The 20,073-nt window shown below is 38.6% G+C and overlaps 1 protein-coding gene across 2 annotated transcripts in view; it reads left to right on the top strand.

The window, feature by feature from the left end:
• The window catches only part of ush2a (Usher syndrome 2A (autosomal recessive, mild)), a 238,385-nt gene that overhangs the window by 121,837 nt on the left and 96,475 nt on the right, over window positions 1-20,073 (top strand). For both annotated transcript variants that reach the window (XM_077239789.1, XM_077239790.1), the window contains exons 38-40: window positions 3,777-3,965; window positions 11,246-11,393; window positions 12,729-12,871. In XM_077239789.1, the coding sequence (XP_077095904.1) occupies window positions 3,777-3,965; window positions 11,246-11,393; window positions 12,729-12,871 (480 nt within the window). The remainder of the gene's footprint in view (window positions 1-3,776; window positions 3,966-11,245; window positions 11,394-12,728; window positions 12,872-20,073) is intronic.

The raw sequence follows: 20,073 nt of genomic DNA, 5'->3' as shown, positions 1-20,073 counted from the left end.
GTTTATTTCAACGATTCCGTTTCATTGTCTTAGAAAAGATTAAGACACTTGTGATTCAGATGTTCTGAAATTATTTAGGTGTTTTTCAGTCTTTGTTTTGGGAAATGAATAGTTCCAACATGACAGCATCACACTTCATATTGTGGATATCTTGGTAACGTCGCCGGATAGCTGTTTTCTAGGTATAAAATAGGCATACATGTTAAAAAACATTTATTTGCCTTATTCATTTTGATAACATATTTCAAATCATCATGACAATCAGAAATCAATGGTTACATAAAGTTTGCTTCTTAAAGTCTAATCAACCTTAAACATGAGTTTTTCATGCATTTCAGAGCAAACAAACTTAATCAAAAAGATGATTGGCTGTTTTAACAGAAAGGTGGGTTTTACATTTACAGCAGCAATTTTTATCAAAATTATTTCTGTACAATTTCTCTGCATGCAGCCCTTCTCCTCTTCATACAGTCCCTGGTTAAACATGTTACTTTTCTGGGAAACCGTATATTGTACAAAAATAATGCATCAGATTGCCAATTTGATGGACACAGGCCTTACTTTGTTTACTTTACACTGGCTATCATTTACGCCTTGCATTAAGTTCAAGACATTGATGCTTGCATACAGAACAGTCACAGGCTCTGCACCCTCGGAGAGATATAAAATCACTTTCCAGAAAGTTTTCGTGGAATGATCTTTCCAAACCTATCCAGAATGCTGAATCCCTGACAATATTCAAGAAATGGCTGAAAACTCATCTCTTCTGTCAACACTTAACTGCATCCTGCTTAAAAATAAATAAAAATGCCCCATATGCTTTCACTATTCCTTAGTCTCTCCCTCTTCTAGCTTGAACTTTTCTAAACTATGTCTGAAACTTTGAATTACTAGCACTCCTTGTGTTTATTGCCACTTTATGATGAATTGCTTGTTGTATTCCTCATTTGTAAGTCGCTTTGGATAAAAGGGTCTGCCAAATGAATAACTGTCGATGCACTTCTGTTGCTCATATAAATAAGTTACCATTGCCATTCAGCCGTTGCTTTCTTCCACTGAATCTGAAACTTAATATACCAGCGGTTTGCTATGGATCCTCAGCTTTCAGGCCAATCTGAGGTAGTGTGCAGCCCAGCAAACGCCGACCCGACTTAAAAGTAGCAATCTGACAAGCAGGACGAGCAGCTTACGGACTCAAGATTGTAATCTCCTAGTACAAGCAGATGGAAGTGACCTCTCACAAAGGCAGCCACGTCCCCCCTCTCATAGAGCAAGAGCTTTGAAGTATTCTTCTGAGCAGAGAGAGCAAGATTATGATGTGCAGGGGGATTGATTTGAGAGAGCGAGATCACCGCCAGTGGACTCCTCTAACCAAACTCCTGTTTTCCCTTTGCTGTGCCACGCATTTGTTGTTGCTGTTTTTACAACACTGCCTCTGATGGAGATGACAGCTTACGCTGAGTGTGAAGTAGTATTTTTATGCTTTTTCTTGGCTTCTTTGATTATATCATTGGCTCCAGAGGGTTCAGCACTGTTTATTTTTGTATTATTGTGGAGTGTGCAGCTCGAGAGGGAGGGATTGTTCACACCAAGCTAGCAGGGTCAGATCCACAGGCGTCTCTCTCTCTCTGTCTTTTGTGCAAGGAGAGAAAGAGTTTAAGCGATTTCTCCCAGTGGATTGCTGGAGAATTTATCGGCGGGTGGCTGGCTATCACAGATTAAGGGAAATGTCGATCAGTAATGACCCCTCTACATGTTAGTATTGCAGTAAAGCCAAGCTTTTATGTCAAAAAAATCGGAGTGGGGGCTATTACACATGACAGGGGTGATCAAGGGACTGTGGACCGAGGCTAGCATTATTAAATATTGACTACTCCTGTGATTTATGTAGAGCTTCAGGGAAAAAGTGACTTTTTAACCGTTACATATTCTTAAGTCTCCGAACCCTACCATTTATCTCTTTGTGGAAATAAAGTGTGTGTTGGCTGCATATTTCTTACTCCCAGTTGAAAAAGGGGGAAATAACTCTTAAAAAAGGAGACTGATGCTGTTGCGGCAATCGTTTTATAAACCGCCAAAAGCGGAATAGGTAAATTGGAAGCAATTATAAGATTTGACCAAAAAAAGGCTGAGCTAGTTGTAGATGAAAAAGAATGATTCTTTTAGGGCATAGAGCTCAGATAAATTAATTGTGCTTGTTTATTTTTGCTTAAACAAGTAATTTTTACAAGTTCTGGGTGTGTTTTTTCTTCTTCTTTCATTTGCACAGTAATTTAAAACGTCAGCTAAAGACTGAAGCAATGGAGGAGAGATACATTTGTGGCTTCCAATCATTGGGGTACTTCATGCCTATTGATTTCTTTATGATGCTGCATTTAGAAGCCTTTAGAAGGGGAAAGGGTGGAGGTTATGGACTTACACACACGTCTCACTTCTTCCTCTTCCCGTGAAGGTAGAAGTCTATCTGGTCCAGAGGAGAGGTGAGAACTTGGGGGAATTAATTCCCTTTTAATTTGCAAGCAGGGCCGTATATCCTGCGGTCGATTGCATTACAGTAAGTGGTGGTGGCTGGGGACTTGGAGGCTTGGCTCTTGACCTCTTGGTTAATGTGCACACATGCATTGGTCTGACTGAACACATTACAGCCAATAGGTGGGAGTGTTGAAGAGATATTTAAATTTCTGTAATGGTAATTTTGTAATGGTAGGTTGAAATTGTGATGCCTTTTTAAGCATGTACTATTGTTAATGTTGTGATGTAATGGTAGGAGCAACAGATTTTCTTACAAATTGTGTTGTACAAGTATTGTCTCTGCAGATTAAGTAGAATAAGCGAACGATTTTTAAAGAAAGGTTACACACTTCACCTTTAAGGTGTGTGTGTGTGTGTGTGTGTGTTTGTGTGTGTGTGTGTGTGTGTGTGTGTGTGTGTGGGTGTGGGTGTGGGTGTGTGTGTGTGTGTGTGTGGGTGTGTGTGTGTGTGTGTGACTCGTAGTCTTATTTGGGTTGTGAATTTGAAAGGGCAAACACATTTCTCTTGGGGGAAATTTTAGAATCCTTTCATTGCGTTTTATTTCGATAATGCTTATTACGGCTAAGTATGAAGTATGTGGGCATATCGGTTATTTTTAATGGATTTTCTTTGTTTCCTTTTTTTAATACAGCTCTTTATAAGGCTTTTACCAGATTGACAATATGCTCACTCAGTTTTTTTCTGCCATTATTTATAAAATTGTATTTCTATTTTTTCCGCTTTTTTTTTTTTTCCGTCTGTGGATCCGGCTTCCTGTGTGTTGAATCAATGTCTGAGCTGGCAGAGCAATCAATCCCTATTTCTGGATTAAGATCCAGACAGCCAAAGCCTGGGCTTCCCTGTGTCAGCAGGGGCACTGTGGTTCACACACACACACACACACACACACACACACACACACACACACACACACACACACACACACACACACACACACACACACACAAAGTGCAAAGTGTCAGGCATCCTCTCAGTCTAAAAATGGTCAGTGTGCTTAAGTTTTTTTTAGTTTTTTTAAGAAATATTAACATTAATTTATAAGATAAGTTTGATCTGTGAACCAAAATACCCATGCATCATGCTGACACCTCGCTGTCAATGATCCAAGAAAATTGGATCTGTATTTAGGAGCTTATTGGCAAAGTGATCATCATCCAAGTTCCTGAAGTTGTCCACAGGTCAGCGTGGCTCTAAACGTTTGATGGGGCTTTGTGGATGTTAAATTGTGTCTCTGTGTGTTCCAGGTCAGAACTTCAGCAGTTTCGAAACACCACAGACAGAGGCGAGAGAGCTGCTCAGCACTGGTAAAGAAGGCCAGTGGGTTTCCATAGAAGGACTGCTGCCGTATTCTAATTACACCGTGCTGGTGAAGGCCTGCAACAGTCAGGGCTGTGTAGAGAGCTCTCCCACCAGCGTCTCTCTCCCACCAGGAGGTCAGTACCAAACACAGCTTTCTGTAATAGAACAACATTTACATTTGTTATACAGTACACGGACTAGGTGAATTGACACATGCCACACGTTGATTGTATGTACCATTCATTTAAAGTTTGGAACTTTGCTTATCCACAGAGAACTGTTATTGTAGAAACCACTGGTTCCAAACACAAAATGTAAGAAATTTCTTTTTTTGACATGGTAGGATTATTATTCAAATTTTATTGTATTTTATTTTGCAGATACTTTAATCCAAAGTTACTTGTATTTGCCACGTATATTTATTTATTTAAAGGTGGGGTACAGTATGTGATTAGCAAAACAACCGGCAGATTTTGAAAATACACAATTCAAATGGTCCTACCTTCTTTCCGCAACGTTGGCTCTGACTCCACCCATTCGAAGAACATGGACGTGCAATCATGCACGAGCGAAAACTCAGATGCGCGAGAGATTGTAATGACGATTTACTACTAATCATGGAACCGGCTTTACTGACGAGATGCGCATGCGCATTTTTTTTACACGATTCTTACCCACAAAAAAAGCACTAAAGAGTTTATAACTACATAGTTTTTCCCACCATGACCAATAAGGAAATTACAATGACAAATTTTCCAGTAGGCATAATTTGGACCTGCATGGCTGCTTGTCAGGTAGTGGAAGATGGTCTCCCATTTAATCAAATATCGACATAATGTCCTCGGTTTTGGTTGGTGGTAAATGCGGTGTTTTTGGCCGTCGACGTCCTCCTGATCCATCATCGCACATTACATTCATCTACTCTAACGTTACTCTCTTCGAAGTTCAGACTTCCCGCTACTTTTTCCCTCTTCCTCCTGCCCGCCGCTGCAACTGTCTTCTTCTTCGATAGTAGCCTAAGCTACTGTCTGTCTGTATACTGCCAACCTGCTTTACTGGAGGTCTAGCAACCCAAGTGCAAGCCACTTCACAGACACAGATAGTTGCATGTTCTTAACACAATCAGAGCGTAAAAATACGGGATATATTACGGGAAAATACTAAAAGGGGATGACAGCGGGAAAAGAGCTAAAATACGTGAGAAACCCGGAAAAAACGGGGGGGTTGACAGCTATGGCTTCTAACTCAGTGGCTGTAAGTGGGTTAGGAATAGGATTTCAAGTTATTTTGAAAAAATTGACAAAAAATAGAATCACATACCCCACCTTTAATGATTTATTTAACAATTAATTAATTAATTAATTTTTTGTTTAATTATTTTATTTATTTGGGGTGGAAAGGGTGATTGCCTTATTGAATAATAATAGTAGAGACTGTCACGACGAAAAATACTTAGGAAGAGAAAGCGGAAGTGGGATCAGGACATGTTGCAAGCCAGACTCGAAACTGTGTCACTTGTAGGAGCATCACGGCTCAGCGTATATGTAGCATACAGTATGTGCCATATATGTGGCAAGTGTTGCACCTTGTCTCTTTTCTTTTTTTTATAGGTAAAAAAAAATGAAATTATTAGATAATGAAATATGAAAAAGGAGTCGGTTGGAAGTTATGGAATCTAAATGATCCTCAGAAATCTCATAAACTCCACTGGCTGAAACGTCAACATCTGCCAGAAAGCTGACAAGAAAATTATTAGTGCAGTTAGTTGTAAATCAGTATGCGGTAACTCGCTGGGATTTTGTACACAAACCAAAATGATGCAATCAGCTGATATTGAATTTTTCCTTCCAAACACATCTTCATCAGTAAAATGTGTATTTTCGCATATGCAATTTTGAAGACATGGAGCATAAAAACACTATGTTTCCATAATACTGTCATGTTCTTCATTAACAGGCAGTCTGTAAACTTCAGCCCTGGTTCATATTTGACGCAGAGCTACAGGCTCTCTCCACTAATGTTTAATCACATGCCTCCACACAGGCAGAAAGCGAGCTGTTTGATCAGGCTGAATCTACTGGGCCCCATAACGCGGCTTTGTACGGGGCCGGCAGGGAGACATTGGACATCTGCTAGCTGACAGAGAACAATGCCCGCTGCTGGTGATCTAAAGACATGCCATTTCCTGTCTATGGCAATGGCAGATAAGAGCGTATGCACACAAGAGTAGCCACTATAAGTTTATTGCCACTCTAAGGAGCCACACTTTCCCACTGTTAAATTGTTGTTGATTTTAATTATGACTCTTATGGCTCCAGAATGTTCTTTTTTACGACCTTCTCAGGCAAATGAAAGGTAACAACTTATTGGTTAAATAGGCCTTGGTCCATCCTTCCTTTTACTTAATGGTGTGAGAACTTATTAAGCTGATTTATACAGAGAATGGCTGTTGGGAGGCATGTGACACGCACTGGGTTATATGTGTTTAAAGGAAAGGTAAATTACCATTGAGGAGATAAAAAAAGACAATTTAGTGATTTCTGTCTTCCCAACCCCCATCGTGTTCAGTGGGAAGGAATAGTTAGAAAAGAGGGGTCAATGGACACGTGTTTCTTTAGATGAGAGTGGATATTCAGTGCAAACATTACAGCGTTATGATTCATGTTTGATATTTTTTCACTTTCTTGTTTCTCTCCCTCTTACTCCTTTTCACTCTTACCCTGTGCCATAACTAGGTGCAAAGTGATAAGGTTTTCATCCTACTGACTATTTTCCCCTACAAAATAAATGTTAATAAAAAATAATAATAAATAATTTTATAATAATTGATAGCTTCCTGAATTCTGTTTCAGATCTTTCCCTCGTTACCCTACCACTCTCATGCCTGTTTTAGCTGAGGGATCATCGGACAATCACTGTAGCTGTCGAAACATTATATTATATTATATTATAATTATTTTAAGCTTCCTGAATTTCAATTAAAGCTCTTGCTACTCCACCATTCTTATACCTGTTTTAGCTGAGGGATCGTCGGACATTAACTTGTATCTTGTTTGTCTCATATGTAAAAGTAATCTGACCCTTATGTTTTGGCCAGACAGCTGCAAATTCCCTAGCCAGGACCCATGAATCCACAGAAACACACACACACACACACACACACACACACACACACACACACACACACACACACACACACACACACACACACACACACACACACACACACACACACACACATTTCCTGATCAAAGAAATGCCATTTGGCCTGATAACCTGCTTTGCTTAAACGTTCTATGACAATTATTATTCTGTCTGTACCTGAAAGGGGAATCATTTTCCTGTAGGGAAAAGAAAATGAAGTTGCTCGGACACGTTTCATGAACAAACATCAGCGTTTGAAACCCTAGAGCTCTGCCATTGTCTCATCTCTCACGGAGGTGAACGGAGCGCTCATTCCCAGAGGAGTGCGTATGGATTGAGGATTGATTCGGTGGAATGGGACATGGCCTTGCATGTTCTCAGATGATGAAGCTGACCTGTAAACGCCACTCCATGTTAATGCCCAGTCTTTAAATACAGACCAATCGCTCTCAGACGGCCCCGTTAAAAAAACGTCAGCACACCCAAGTTAAAGTTCTGCGAAATTGTTCAAGTTCAACACAAAGACATAAGTATAAATTTTAAATACCACACTTTTCCCTCCACTTCTTTCAGTAGATCTTTTGGTTTGTCTGAGCTGAACTGAAGCCTTGTCTCAAACTGTCCTTGTTATATCAAAGAACAGACGGAGTAGAAGGCTTAGGATACAGACGAAACATAAAAGTGCATAGTTTAAAATGATTAGTGACACTTTTGATATACCTGAGGAAGGAGGGAGGCGAAAAAAAGGAAGCTTCATGCCGACTGTTTGATGAAATAAGGCTGTGAGGAATTAACTCTTTTGTCAATAGGTGTCTTACTCTCGTTAGAAGAGAAGCACTGTCTCTCTCTTTCCTCTCTATACAAACTTTAGGGAAGAAAGCAAATACTTTGAACATATTGTTTATTCCTCAGTGTGCAGAACATACAGGTTATTCCTGTATTTTTTGGTACAGTAGTCGAGGGCATACGCAAGCATACACTGTATGAAACCTTTTTTCAAAGAATTTTTTCTGTGCCCACGTAGAAATAGTATAGAAACGATACGTCACCATGGCAGTTGGAACAACATTTCCAGCTTAGATCTGCCACTGTTGTGCTTTTTGTTCATGTATACACTTATTAACAGTGCTAAATTTTAATGATCACTTTCATTTCATATGAAAACGTCCCATATTGCTACTGCTGAGACGTTCAGACACAAAGAACACTCTAAAATGCTCTAAAATGCAGCGCAATGGACTTCTTTAATTCACAGCCTTTGATTTGATAATCGCAATTTAAAGTTGATAACCTTATCGTGCAATTGTTTTTCGTAGACTAGTCCTACGCAATGCCAGCAAGGAACATTCTAACCCTGACAGTGCAGATAGGCCTTTTGTATTGTAACATCTAGCCCTTTAATACCATATCTAAATCTACAGAAAACCTTTTTTAATGCATAAGTATTCTTCTTACATATATCATGTTATGAGGTAGAACATAACAAATATGACCTTTGTCTCCTTTTATCGAATATTTCTGTGCAGTTGGTGGTCTCTTGATAAATTCAGTAATCATTGGTGCTCTTTTAGACTATGTGTGTGTGTGTTGGTGTTGAGGTCCAAACTATGTAAAGTAGTATTGGCATCTCTGAGCTGCGGCAATCTGTAGGGACATGGTCCAGACCTGTCCATATGCTCATCATCATCATTATGTTTATGACTGGTTGGCTGGGCTTTGCACTGTTTATTCCTGCCCAAAAGCCATAGCAGCAAAGGCAGATGGAGGAAAAGAGTGAAATGGCTTTCATCCCCAAGTCCATCTAGCAAAGCCCTATCCACTCTTCTCAGAGCAGTAGCATCCCTCTGCCGAGCTTTTTCTTGCCTAATACTAGCACATGGACATTATGAAAATTGCAGCTTGGCAGTAAAACTAATTTTGGACCACTGATTTGAGTGATGATCTGACCCCCGCTGAGCACGAGCCACGTCCCCGCTCTCACATGCCAGCCTATGTAGGGTTTGGTTCAGGCATCCGCATCGTCTCTACCTTCTCCGTTCAATCAGGCTGTCACCCTGTCCTCCTAAATGACGCATGGGTACGTCAAGCTTTTGAAAGTCCCACAACAGCTTGGCATATCCATACTCTTTATTGACATAATTGGCAGTTCCATCTCTCATCAATCAAAGTATTAACATCTTTTTTTCTTGCTTTAATGTCAATGAGTTGATCTCATTTAGTTTGTTCTCTGTACACCAGAGACCACGGAACCAGGAATTTAGTCTCACCCTCATAACCCCTTTGTTTGTTTGTTTGTTTTAGCTTTGGACATCGCGGGCGTATTCAATTCTAATTTGTATTCTATCAAGGCGATTCTATTTCAGTGGGGCCAAAATGACTTAAGTAATCAACAGTTATTGAGTTCTTGTTGCTGGACAAGAGGAGGGTTGATTGAGAATGAGACTTCACTTAGGGAAAGGACTTCACTTGAAGCATTGGAGTGCTGTATTATTGAGGCTGATTCTGACTAGATTGCTCCTCAGAATAGATGATTTTTGCCTGGAGTCCTCCCTAAGCACTGAGACAAGCCCCAGAATCAAGTTGTTTTCTTATGTGATGGCTGAGATGTTTTCATGTGCTTCCAGGCAATTTTGTAATATAGTTTCAATGACTTGTGGATAATATAAGACATTTGCAAATCATGAGATCTATGTTGAAATGCAGTTACATTTTGGTCAAAAATTATTTATTATTATACATTTATATATTTTTAATCATTTTTGAATTGTATTTGTTTATTTTAAAATATTATATACTATTAATTATTATATAATATTATATTATTAATCAAATTATAGTTGACCAGCACTTTTTCAATCAAGGGTATTAGTTATTGATGTAAAGTATTAATATTGTGAAACTCACAGATGTTATTTGAATATGTGTGTATGAGGATATGTGTGTAAGTGCCCTGGCCACTGAGATTGTGTTGAGGACGGATGACTCTCGCAGTAAATAGAAGCCGCAGTATTATCCGCGGGGTTGATGGTGCGTTGGGTTAGAAGCGAGGCGAGGAGGCTCAGAAGGGGCCAGGAAGTCCTTGTAAATCAGAGGCGCAGAGAGCTGACCGCACCATTAGACAAGTGCCATTCACATTCTCCGCCCGTCTCTTGACTCTCTCTCAAAAAACAGAGGAATTCTCTCTTTGTCTGTCTCTTTCTCTCTCTCCAATCTGTGATATGCATATGTGATATTCCCATTGGCAGAATATTAAATATTTTAAGCAAAAAAAGGAATGCACTGTATATACTTGTACTATCTGAAAAGAATGTATATATAAATTTCAGATTTTAAAAAATATATTAAGCACAGTCTTTATGTAATATATTGCCATTTCTTTCAGCAACCTATACACTACCATTAAAACATTTGGGGTTAGTAAATTTTTTAAATGTAAAAAAAAAATAAAAAAAAGATTCTTATGTTTACCAGGGCTGCATTGATTGGACCAAAATCCAGTAAAAATAGTTATTTTGTGAAATATTATTACAATTTAAAGGGTTAATTCGCCAAAAAAATTCTGTCATTAATCACTCGCCTTCATGTGCTTCCAAACCTGTAAAAGGATAAAAAAAATAATAATAATAATAATTGGTGCAAACAAAGCACTCATGTTGCTTCATTCAATTCAATGCTTCATGAAAACATGAACATGAACAAAACATAAACAGACATGAAAGCTGAATTTTAAGCAGCCATTACTCTAGTCTTGCACTTTGTCCAGTGTCATATAATCCTTTAGAAATAATTCTGTACCACTTTGTGCTGCTCAGTATTTTTTTGGGGGGATATATTCTGGATCTTTTGACATGACATATGTTGACATTTATGAGTCATTGAAAATTTTGTTTCTATGTCAGTAATGTTGATGCTTTTTTATATTTTATGTTTTAACTTTTGATAAAACCACAAGTTCAGATAAATCTAATGGTTGTCCAAATATCTGTAACATAGCTGAAATATAATGTCGGCAACTGATCGAAGACCATTCTTTCCCTTTAAAACCCTTTCATAGAACCCTTCAGGGTGTACATTAGGTCCTCCATACACACACAAAGTGTGTCCTATTGCGAGTGTTTGTTGTCCAGCATGTGTTGTAGTATATATACAGTAAGCTCACCCCTACAACGCTCCCATTCCCAGCAGTGTTTCTACCCATGTTCTTCAGCATATGCTTTTATGCAGGTCTTTTCTCTGCTCCACTTCACCTCTGCATCCTCTCCACATACAGCTCCAGATGGCCTTCTGCCCCCCAGGCTGGCAGCTGCCACCCCCACCACGCTGCAGGTGTCCTGGGCTGCTCCAGCGCGCCACAACGCTCCCGGACCCCTGCGCTACCGGCTCCAGATGAGAACTTCAGCTTACCCACAACTTCACCAGTAAGCTCAGCTCAACAAAGCAATCAAGACCGTTTACTGTGTACACATTTACTTTTCTACACTAGTGCAATCATCAGCGAACCATAGTACATTTTGTGCTGAAAATACAAAATGATCTAAGACAGTGAATCTGGAGACATGCGGGATACATTTGATCTGAAGAGAAGAAAGCAGCAGTTAGCTTGTTGTAGTGCAGATGTACAGGAATATCAAATAATAGGCCTAGACCAGGGCTGTCCTTATGGAAAAAAAAAAGAAAGAAACAAATGTTTTATCTAATATGTATGCATTACATGCTCCCTGACAACAAATTGCAATTTAATCAGAAATAGGGGAATTCTCATTTTGTTGTAATAAATAAATGACTAGGCGCATGTATTATATATCACCCTCATTTCCTGGGATTCTTTTGAAATGTATTTCATTGTTCATGTGATTTATTTATTATACTCCATGGTAAATTTGATCGTGAAGCTCTGTGGAAGTTGACGCTTCTGAAAAACCAGCGAAGATTTGTTCCAATCAGCAAGACAGTAAGCCATTTAATGCAGCGTGATTATATCTATTTTTTCATTTCAGTTCAATAAAAATATCAGCTTGTATTTTCACCAGAATAATGACATATTCTAACCATGGAAGTTGATGCGCACAATTAATCCTCAGATCACGTTTGATTTGATGTGCTAACTAATCAATGGAAAAGATATTTTAATAATTTTAAAGGACCCATTAAGTCAGTATTGGAATTGCAGTCTTTATCGAGAAAACAGGCTAAATATTGGTTATCCTGCTCTACACAGTGTTTTTTTTTTTTCATCAAAGAATGCTGAAAAAAATTAATAGATCACGGTTTCTACAAAAATATTAAGCAACACTACAGTTTTCAACATTGATAATAATAAGAAATATTTCTTGAACATCAAATCAGCATTAGAATAATTTCTGAAAGATCATATGACATCATAGACTGGAATAATGATGCTGAAAATTCAGCTTTGCCATCATGGGGAAAATTTACATTTTAAAATATATTAAAATAGAAAACAGTTATTATAAATTGTAATATAATTTCACAATATTTTCCAGTATTTTTTATCAAATGGATGCAGCCTTGGTGAGCTTAAGAGACTTTGATATGTCCTGTGCAAGTTTTCTATTGCAATAGGAAATATGTCAACGCGTGGACAAAAATTTGCTTTTGTTGAAAGTCGAAGAAAATGAAGATTCCAGAATGCAAACCCATCTACTGGATGTCAACTAATCATTTTTTTCCCATGTAACGCTGTTAAGTTTATTGTAACATGTTTTCGCATGTACATTTATTTCTGTCTTCAGGTTAATGGACAATGAGACCACCGTCTTTAGTCACATGGTGAAGGAACTGGAACCCTTTACAGAGTATCATTTCAGACTGCTGGTGTCCAACAGCCACGGAGAAACCAGCAGCCCATGGGTCTCTCTTTTCACTGCACAAGACAGTGAGTTCCACAACTGACACACACACACACACACACACACACACACACACACACACACACACACACACACACACACACACACACACGCACACACACACACACACACACACACACAATGTTCACAAACAGACGCAACAGAAAATCATTAAGCACACAAAGAGTGTGTTGTGTTTAACCACATGTCACGCGGTTCCTCTGTGAGGCTTGTCCAACAGAAAAGAGCAGGTGTTGAGAGAGAGAGAGAGGGCCAGTGGGCAGAGATCTCTAGTTAAAGGTACACCTCTTCCACATGACCTTGCCGGTGTCATTTTGGACTGATTACTGTAATAGAATCATATTAAGGATCATAACAGACACTCTCTGCTAAGTTATAAATTAATTATACTTCAGCCTATTAGCACATACATTATAATTACTGAGCCAGTATTTGCATACACTCAGATTGCACTGTATTATGGAGTCTGGACCATCACCTCTTCATTATCATGCTTAGAGAATACCCCCTCTCCCCTCCCTACAATGCCCTGCAGCACTTCACAACTTCTGCTTTTGGGAAGAGTTTTCCCTCCATCTGAGGGCAGAACTATGTGAGCTGAGTAACATTCACAGCCTCATTGAGACTTTTTGTTCAGTGTCTTATCTTGGAATCTGCTTTGGTCTACTTGTGTTGGACCATGTGGCTGTATACTTGGTCTTGCACTTAGCAATTAGCATTCTTAATGGATGCTTAACATGACTTTCATAGGTTGCATAGTTCTCTAAGAGGATGTCACAAAATGGCATGCCTTGAAGATACTGCATTAGATACGTTGTTGACCACTCAAGAATATGTGTAGTAGTTTAAACTGGGTTGAATGAAAACAGCTTTTGGTTGGTTAGTTGATTAGTTGGTTGGTTGGTTGGTTGGTTGGTTGAATGGATGGATGGATGGATGGATGGATGGATGGATGGATGGATCGATGGATGGATGGTTGGATCAACTCAGTTTTTTTATATTATTATTATTTTTTGATTGTGTGGCTTTGGATAAAAATTTTTTTTGTAATAAATGATCACTGTATAAAAGTACTCTAAAGTGTCAGTGTGACACTGACATCAGTGATACATACAGTATATTTGCCATCTGTTTTAAGTTAAAGGGGTCATATGATGCGATTTCTTGTTTTCCTTTTTCTTTAGTGTGTTATGTAGTAATTAGTGCAAGTATAAGATCTGCAGAGTTACAAAGCTCAAAGTGTCAAACCTAAAGAGATATTCTTTATAAAAGTTAAGGCACAGCAAGACTCTCCTAAAACGCTTCGTTCAAACACCCCCCCACAAATCTACATCAGTATGTGGTCGCTGAGTTTCATAACACCACCCAAAAGTATATGCAAAGAAAGAAGGCGTAACTTTTATTCTTGCTGTATTATTGTTGCCGCCATGTCATGGAGACGCTGTGTTTTTCGTTGCGAAAGCCAAACTACTTAGTTTGGCCTTCCAACAGAGGACACAATTAGAAAACAGTAAGGTAAATACATCTTTGTAAGTACATTCTGGTGCTACTGACTCGCAGATACAGCCTGTAAGTATGTTTTCATTTTAAGAATTTGCTACTGACTAGTCAAACTCGAGTTTTGAGCAGTATAGAGTAACGCTTGTATGTCGTTTCTACGATCTCAAATGCAGACATGGTTTTAAATTTACATAGTGTTCTCTCCCCTTTAGCGGCTCTAAGCGTAAAAAGACAGTAAAGTCATTATAATCAGTAATTATGTCCTCAGTGAAATAAAACCTTACCAATCTGATACGATCTGGTCCAGTCGCGCTGGCAAAGTTGACTGATCTGCTTGGTCATCTGCATTTTCCGTATCAGATTTGGGCTTGAATTGATAAGGTAGTGTTTCACCTGTCATTATTGCTTTGGGAGCTGATGTTCCAAATTTGGATAATGGGCGTCACATTTCCCTCACACGCTTAAGGTTTTCGGGCCAATCACAATGCACTGGATCGCTGGCCAATCAGAGCACACCACGCTTTTCAGAACGATGAGCTTTGAAAAAATCGAAGTTTTTCAAAAAGGCGGGGCATAGAGGAGCAACAATAATGTACAGTATGTGTAAAATAATGACTTTTTTAAACCTAAAACCGCATAAACACATTGCATTAAACCAAATACACAAAATAATGTTCTTTTTAGAACCATCATATGACTCCTATAAAACTCATATATATATGTTGGATTATTCTTGGTCCTAAAAATATTTAAACATTTAAGTAAATATATTTCATATATTATTTTATGAAATAATAAATAAATAAATAAATAAATAACTATAGTATTTAATGACTATAGTATATACGCCTATAATATTTAAATAAAGTATTTGAGATTTTTAAGTTACTTTGGAGCATTTAAGTAATTGAAAATCATTTTTAAATGTGACTTTAAAAACCCAGTATGTAAATATTTATGCAAACATTTATTTAAATATATTTTATGCAAATATTTATTCATTATAATTCAATAAATATTAATATTATGAACCTATTTAAATACATATATTTATTCAATATATTTTCTTAAAATATCTTTATGCAATACTTTTTAGGGCACCGATGTTTGTTGATACAGTATTCGTGTATAAAACAGAAATTGGAAAGATTTTTAAAACATGAAGGCTAAATGTGTTGTTAGTACTTTATTTTGTTTAACATTGCAATATTGAAACTGGCACATTTATGTATATACTCTTCCATATGCCAAAACTGCGATGACCCACCATGCACCATATTAGCAGCTCTTCTAAAAGTCACCCTAATTCCAAGTAAGCGACATGTCAAATCCTGATCAGCATGGTATATAAATCAAAACCATCCTCCTCCTCACTTTCCATCTGCATGTATCTGGCAGCAGAAATGAGCCCTTCACTCTAGCTGTATTTACTCATCTCTTTCCTTGAGGCAGGGGTGATGACTTTGAGAACAGGTGGGCATTACCAAGAAGGAGAGAAATGATTGTTATTGTTAAAGAGAAAAGCCCTTTATTTCTTTTCCGAAATGAGCTGTGAAGAGCCTCAACGCGGCATATTCGGCTCTCTGCGGCAGGATTATGGGGAAAGCGTGCGTTTTAGTGGCTCCTGGCACTGCTAATAAACACTCTCACACATATCATCAGCCACCCCATCAACATGAAATAGTACCCGGCAAAGCCGCACTAAATTAACAGTAGGAAAGAATTGAGGAGATTCTTCAAAATAATGTGTCCAGCCGCATGATAAAGGAAGAGGAGAGGATGGGCAAGGTGAAATAGGAGGAAAGAAACGTATGTCATATTTTCTTTAGCTCTTTTTCTTCTGTGATAGGGTCCCAGTCGGCCGGCACATCTTCATCTCTAATTTAGAAATCCCCTCTAGATCGATTTCTCCACCTCTGTGAAATGTTGTTCACAGCAGCACTATAGCTTGTGTGCATGAGCTTCCCTATATAAGATCACAAACAGTGTCTCATTAATACATTTAAATATTTGAATTATCATATTTCGCCGTCTTATTTGGATTTAACATTAATGTTCTGTTACCACAGCTTTGGTTGTTTTTAGTAAAAAAGTAATTCACTGGTTTTATGGGTTGCACAGAATAGTCAACTTATCATGGAGCAACATGATAAGAAATCTTTAAGAAGTCCACTTTTACGCTCTGTTTCCAACAGTTAAAATGACAAATGAATGCATCACGTGCAGATCACGTGCACAGATATATTAAGTAGTGCAGAAATGTATTGTCAACACTGTTCTGGGATTTATATAGGTAAATATATATTTGTTGTGTTCGTCACAAGAAGAAATTATTGCATTCATATCTGTCAACTCTCATTTTGACCGTCATCTGACAAACAAAGTTACGATTCGGATATATTCAACTCTTTTCAGACTACATTTTGGGGATTTCTAGGCATTGTATTTCATGTCGCATTTTGTTAATGTTGATTTCTCACAGCTTGTGTGCTTTTCCTGGGCGAATTGGAGTGAACTGCGGCACTAATAGTCTCATGAACGCACACGTTGTGCAGCCAAGGTTAGGATTTTTGTAAAATTATTAATGCTGGGCAACGATTAATCGCGATTGATTAAGTGCAAGAGGGAATTTCTTCTTTTTTTTTTGTGGTCCAAAAATAGAAAGAACAGCATACTGCATTACAACAACACCAGGGTAAGTAAATTATGACTTAATTTTCATTTTAGAAAATGGTAATGCCAAATTGTATCTGGTATATTATAAGTTTCTGGTTTGGTGAGTACATGAGCCTTACTGATGGAGCTGTGGGAACACTCACAGTAGATCTGTCTGTTTTGGTCTTTTTGTGCTGCAGTATGTCAGAACACTACTAGAAATCTCCTTAGTGAAGATGTATGAGCATTTTAAGTATTCAAAAGGCCCTCATTCCTCTCCTTTTTATCATTCCATTAAGATTTTATAACCATCTTTTTAATGTAATTCCATCCATGAATTTTTACCCCTTTGACTTGACAGGCGTTTCTGTGAACATAAACTTTGGCATGTAGAAGAGCCCTTTTCTGTCTTCTCTGGCTGTGCTAAAGCGCATTGGTTTGTGTGCTTCGAGTGACATATAAATAAAAGGGTTTAGAGGGAAAATTGTAGGGGACTTTTTTATATTAAATCTGATGTATTAAAAGAATATTTATAGTTAAAATTTTTAATTTGTTCTCTCCCAAGATTTTAAGATTTATTTTTTCTTTCAGATTAACATCACTCTTTTCTACAGTGATATGGTTCATTTTGTAAATAGTACTGTTAATGTGAGCACGGAAACCTTATACAGTATGTTTTAATTTCTTGAATTGGGTGACTTTAAATAGAGTCATCCCCAAACTTTATTATTATTTCATCTTGATATTAATTTTCACCCCTTGTGTAGTCGTAAAAATGTTGTGCAACCACACCTGTGCAGATCACCTTGAAATAAGTAACTTACTGTACAATAGTGTACACTTCATCAAGTTCAAAACTAAAAGAAATCTTTTAGAAAGAATTTATGATTTTTTTGTCATTTTCCTTTCAATCTTCTTTTCGCTAAACAGCTTCTTGAAAGTAGCATACCGACATACGTCCTAGTTGACATCAGCCACGCTAACCTTCAAAGCGATCATATTGTCACAAGGACCTCTGCAATGCTAAAAATAATCCTCTCTTTCCTTCACGTTCCCCGGTCCCCCCCTCCTTGCCTTGTCACTTTGATTGTGTTATTATTATGCTAACCAAATCCTTATAAATGTGATTTAAGGCTCGGCGGCCCGCGCTCTTGTTTTCCCTTCTGCTGTAGCGATTTATAGTGGCCTAGGAAAGGCCTCTCTAAGTATTCCAAATGTCCTGAGATTACAGCTGTTGCCGATGCCTGATTGAGGCCGACTGCTGTTATTGCACTGTGTTCTTGCTTGTACCCTGAGAGCAGTAAAGCATCAATAAAATCAAAAGCACCTGCATCTTAAATGAAATTTCAATTGAAAAACTTAACAGCCCTTCAAATTGCGGAATTTAACGCAGACCAGTAAAGCTTAAATAACACTTTGCCTCTGCAGAGTGAAAGACCAGGCAGCTGAGCCGAGGAAGGAAGGAAAGAAGGCAGGCCGGGGGATGAAGTAAGGAGGGGTGGTTCACGTTCAAGGTGACTTGATTGTCTCATGTGGTAAAATTATTTACAATTAAGGAATTTCTCCTGAGAGCCACATTGGATTTGCCGGTGAGCACCTATGCGGGCGTTTTTGCGGTGGCGGCGGCCGTGAGCTTTTTCAGTATTCATGGACGCTCCTGAACCTTTGTGGTAATTGAATCAGTTAGAGTGCTGAGTGGAGTAAGCATAAAAACCTGTTAACCCAAAGGTCAGATCTGTGCATTGTTTATTTATCAGGAGGGAGAGGGAGCGAAATCGGCAGGGCCCCTTTACAGACACAGTAAAAAATTACCCCCAAAAATAACAGCTACTAGATGAATGGAGAAATCTGGGTCGGAATCATAAGCAGGCTGTATGAAGCGCAAATGGAGGGGGCTTGAGTTAGGGTTAGGAATGACTAATGGGAATTAAACCTCTTTATTTCTTGACATCATTTCGTGATCCGGGTTGTTATGATAAAGCAATTATATTTTTAAAAAGGTCAGTTTATTTAGATAATGCAGTGCATTTACTTGTACTACATATTGAACACACTTGGGTTTATAAAACAATAGTGAGACGATATCATGCCAGCTGATAGCGCTGTTTGTTTGCACCTACAAGATGTGCTTTTGTACCGATTTGCTATAGAAATTTGCGATTCAGTTAACGGAACAAAATTTGTATGTGGCAAACAGGTCCGTTCTGAGTGTTTGGTTGAGGCTTAAAAAACAGTTGAACAGTAATATTGAAATATTATTACAATTTACAATAACAATATCCTATTTTAATGTATTGTAAAGTGTACTTTACGAAATCATTCTAATATAGTGATTTGGTGCTCAATAAGCATTTCTTAATTTTTTCAATTTTTTTTATTTTGAAAATAGTTGTGATGTTTAGTATTTTTGTAGAAACAATGGAATTTACTATATACTATAGTTATTTTTTAGGATTCCTTGATTAATCTAAAAGTTCAAAAGAACGTCCTGGTTGCGTATGCAACCCACCGTTCCCTGAAGGAGGGAACGGAGGACGTAGTCGACGCGACTGAAATGGGATCACGCTAGGGAGCCTATCATCTTCGAGTACTATTGAACGAGCCAATGTAATTGGCGTGCGTGATTCGCATCACACACTCCGCCCCCGCGGCGCGGGTATAAATACGGAAGTGGATGCACGCACTAGTTGCTTTTCGCTGAGGAGCCGAGAGTAACCCGGGGTCAGCGGTGGTCCAGCGGTAGTGGCAAGGGGACTACGTCCTCCGTTCCCTCCTTCAGGGAACGGTGGGTTGCATACGCAACCAGGACGTTCCCTTTCAGTCGATAACGTCGGACGTAGTCGACGCGACTGAAATGGGATCAACCATTGAACACGCCACTAACGCTGCCACCTTCCAGTGCCTAAACCAAAGCCTCCTGATGCCCCCGTAAACTTAACGCGGGGAAGGACAGGGCTTAGGCCAGGGAAGTCACTGCTGTTCCTACAGGACCACTGGGAAAGCGTTCCCCGTACGTTGGAAGGAAGGGACGCTGCGGAAGCCACATCCAACC

Source organism: Siphateles boraxobius, unplaced genomic scaffold, assembly GCF_051911475.1.
Source record: "Siphateles boraxobius isolate OS27281-9 unplaced genomic scaffold, OSU_SipBor_1 22, whole genome shotgun sequence".
Lineage (NCBI taxonomy): Eukaryota > Metazoa > Chordata > Actinopteri > Cypriniformes > Leuciscidae > Siphateles > Siphateles boraxobius.
The sequence above is the reverse complement of the archived record's forward strand: the minus strand, read 5'-3'. Positions and strand labels throughout refer to the sequence as shown.